Here is a 2,578-nt window from a genome sequence, read left to right as displayed (position 1 = left end):
GACATATTTTTATTTTTCTTAAGTGAGTTAAAAATCTCAAGAAGAAACATTTATTTCACTCGAAATTTTGCCACACTCCCCTATGGCTTCTTGGGCCTCATAATGAACAGCGTGTGCACATCACTGTTTCATCTAAATTATTTTAGATTTTTGTCTACTTATTTCATCAACGATTTGCATTGCAAAATTTGCATCAGTTAATCAGCTTGCAACCTACCTAACGTTTCTTTTCAGAGATGACTTCGGATCTCATGGATCAGATAACTTTATTGGAAAAGCAACAGAAAACGCTTGAAAATGAAATTAAAGGTTATCAGGCAGCCGCCCAGAAGCAAAGTATGCTGATGCTGAAAATTGAAAAAGATCGCGATAGGAATGCAGAAGAAGCCCAAAACTTGAGCGAAAAACTTGAGCAAATGAATGAAGATTTGTTGTACAAACAGAATCAAATCACAGAATTGCGCGAGAAGCTAAAGGAAACTGAATCGAAGCTTTTCCAGTGTCAGAATTCGTTGGAGATGACCAGGAGTGAAAGGAACATCTTTGAACGCGATTTAGCCACAAGTATTCGAGATAATGAAAGTTTAAAGGAACGTCTGAAAACATCTGTGCACTCCGTCGATCAGCTTAAGGATGACAACGCATCCAAAGTGGCTGATCTGTTCAAGGCAAATAAGACCATTGACAAAATTGAAAAGGAAAAACAGTCGCTGAAAACAGAAGTGCAAAACATTTCAATTACTCTACAACATACCAAATCAGAGCTCAATGAAAAGATGATGGAAAATGCTCGACTGAATAAGACGCTCACAGAAGATGCTGCAACCATGACTCGGTTGAAGAAACAGCTTGATGGAACAATTAATGAAAAAGACTTGATAAAAGTACAATTGACGCAACGTGTAGAAGAGATTAATAATCTAACCGAAAAGTTGAATATGCTTAATATGGCATTGGATCGAGGAGAAAGTCAGTACAGAGATCGGTTAGACGATATTAGACTGCTGAAAATAGAGATTAGTAATCTAAGATCGCAAAGAAATCTTCTAACGAGAGGGTTGGCTAATACAGCTGACATGCGACAGGAAGTGCTCCAGTTGAACCGGGTGCTAAATCAAGAACGCGTGAAAGCAAGAGCACTTGAAGATGAAATGTTGACGCCAATGAACGTTCACCGATGGCGCAAATTGTCAGGGAAAGATCCGGAGAAGATGGATCTCATAGTGAAAGTGCAAACGTTACAGCGTAGAGTTCTATACCAATCGGTAACTGTATCCGAGCAAGAGAAAACTATCAACGAGTCAGACAAGATGTATGGCGAGTTAAAAGATGTTGTAGAGAAACTACCGCACCAGAAAATGAAGGAACAGTTATGTGCTACACAAAGAGCTCTCACTGCGCGCACTAAGAAATTGAAAGCATTATCAGCAGAGATTCGCATCAAGGAGATCGACAGCAAAAGCCAAGAGTGCCTGGTAGATGAATTGAAGAAATCTCTCTTAGAAACCAAAAAGGAACTTGTTAAGGAGGTACTTTCAGATTTTTATAGATTGGCACACAGTTTATCAAAGTTTTTATTTTGTAGAAACGAGAGAAACAAAAGCTTACGGAAACAATGCGCAATACTCTGATGCCAGCCAATGGGGTTCGTAGACCGTCCACTCATCCGTCGAATGTTATTATGGTTCAGAGAAACACTACCAGCGGAGGCTATCGAATGCTAGGATCCGGGTATAAAATTAGCTGTTGAAATGGGCCCTTCTAAGTGATGAACTATTTTGAGAGGTGAAATATATTTTAGATTATTTTAGTTTCTTGTCAATAGTCACTATACCAGATATCAGCATTAAATTTCGGCACAAATTTATCAGATCTTGTATCAAAAAGCGTCACAAATAAATGTCCATTAATAATAAAACATACTTTACTAAACTAGCTTGGTTAGGAAGACATAATGTCTGGTACAGTAGTAGTAATTTAGCATGAACATTTCCACAAGTTGTTGGGGGACCTTGTAAGAAACAAGGTGTGTTGTAGACTGAGTCAATCAATATTATATACAGTGCTCGTCAGTAGGGTTTTAAAGCCCTGTTCCAATTTTAGTATCATAAGCTTTTGTTTATACCAGGAACACATTTTAACTCAATTTTTGAAAGTTTTCCGTTGGTTTATTAATAATAAGCACAAACAAATATTTTTTTAAATTTAAAGTTTCAATATGAAAGAGTCGGTATTTAATCCTATAAACGAAATAGTAAAATAGTTGATACCTACATAGTAAAGCATAAAAACTAACGATTTGTGTACGACGGGTTTCAGTTGATGTCAATGATGCGCAGCATGTGTGATTTTTCCATTCACAAATAGATAATCACTTTTATGTTCTTTCGAGGTAAATCCGTAAGTAAATGTGTAAAGTAAAATGTGCTATTTTAATACAGATGTACCATCAAACAGATAAGTTTCATTATCACAGCAAATAACGCAAATTTTTTAAATCTATATTGACACCCTCCCTCTGTTGTACCCCTCCTTTCTAGCACCAATGCATATAATATCTCATGTTAATCATAGTAGA

The 2,578-nt window shown here is 36.7% G+C and overlaps 1 protein-coding gene across 1 annotated transcript; it reads left to right on the top strand.

The window, feature by feature from the left end:
* The first annotated feature begins 236 nt into the window (after positions 1–236).
* LOC110680416 (cilia- and flagella-associated protein 58-like) lies at positions 237–1,918 on the top strand. The gene is made up of 2 exons (XM_021856215.1): positions 237–1,529; positions 1,586–1,918. Exons 1-2 carry the CDS (start codon positions 237–239, stop codon positions 1,748–1,750), a joined length of 1,458 nt encoding a protein of 485 aa, XP_021711907.1. The 3' UTR covers positions 1,751–1,918.
* Positions 1,919–2,578: the final 660 nt, after the last annotated feature.

This window comes from Aedes aegypti, unplaced genomic scaffold (genome assembly GCF_002204515.2).
Source record: "Aedes aegypti strain LVP_AGWG unplaced genomic scaffold, AaegL5.0 Primary Assembly AGWG_AaegL5_hic_scaff_1341_PBJ_arrow, whole genome shotgun sequence".
In the NCBI taxonomy this organism is placed as follows: domain Eukaryota; kingdom Metazoa; phylum Arthropoda; class Insecta; order Diptera; family Culicidae; genus Aedes; species Aedes aegypti.
This window is presented reverse-complemented; position numbering and strand designations above follow the sequence as displayed.

Bases quoted from the DNA above. Each gene is read 5' to 3' on its own strand.
- LOC110680416 (XM_021856215.1), top strand. From the start codon at position 237: ATGACTTCGGATCTCATGGATCAGATAACTTTATTGGAAAAGCAACAG. The intron at 1,530-1,585 runs GTACTTTCAGAT...TTTATTTTGTAG, and splicing joins AAAAGGAACTTGTTAAGGAG to AAACGAGAGAAACAAAAGCT.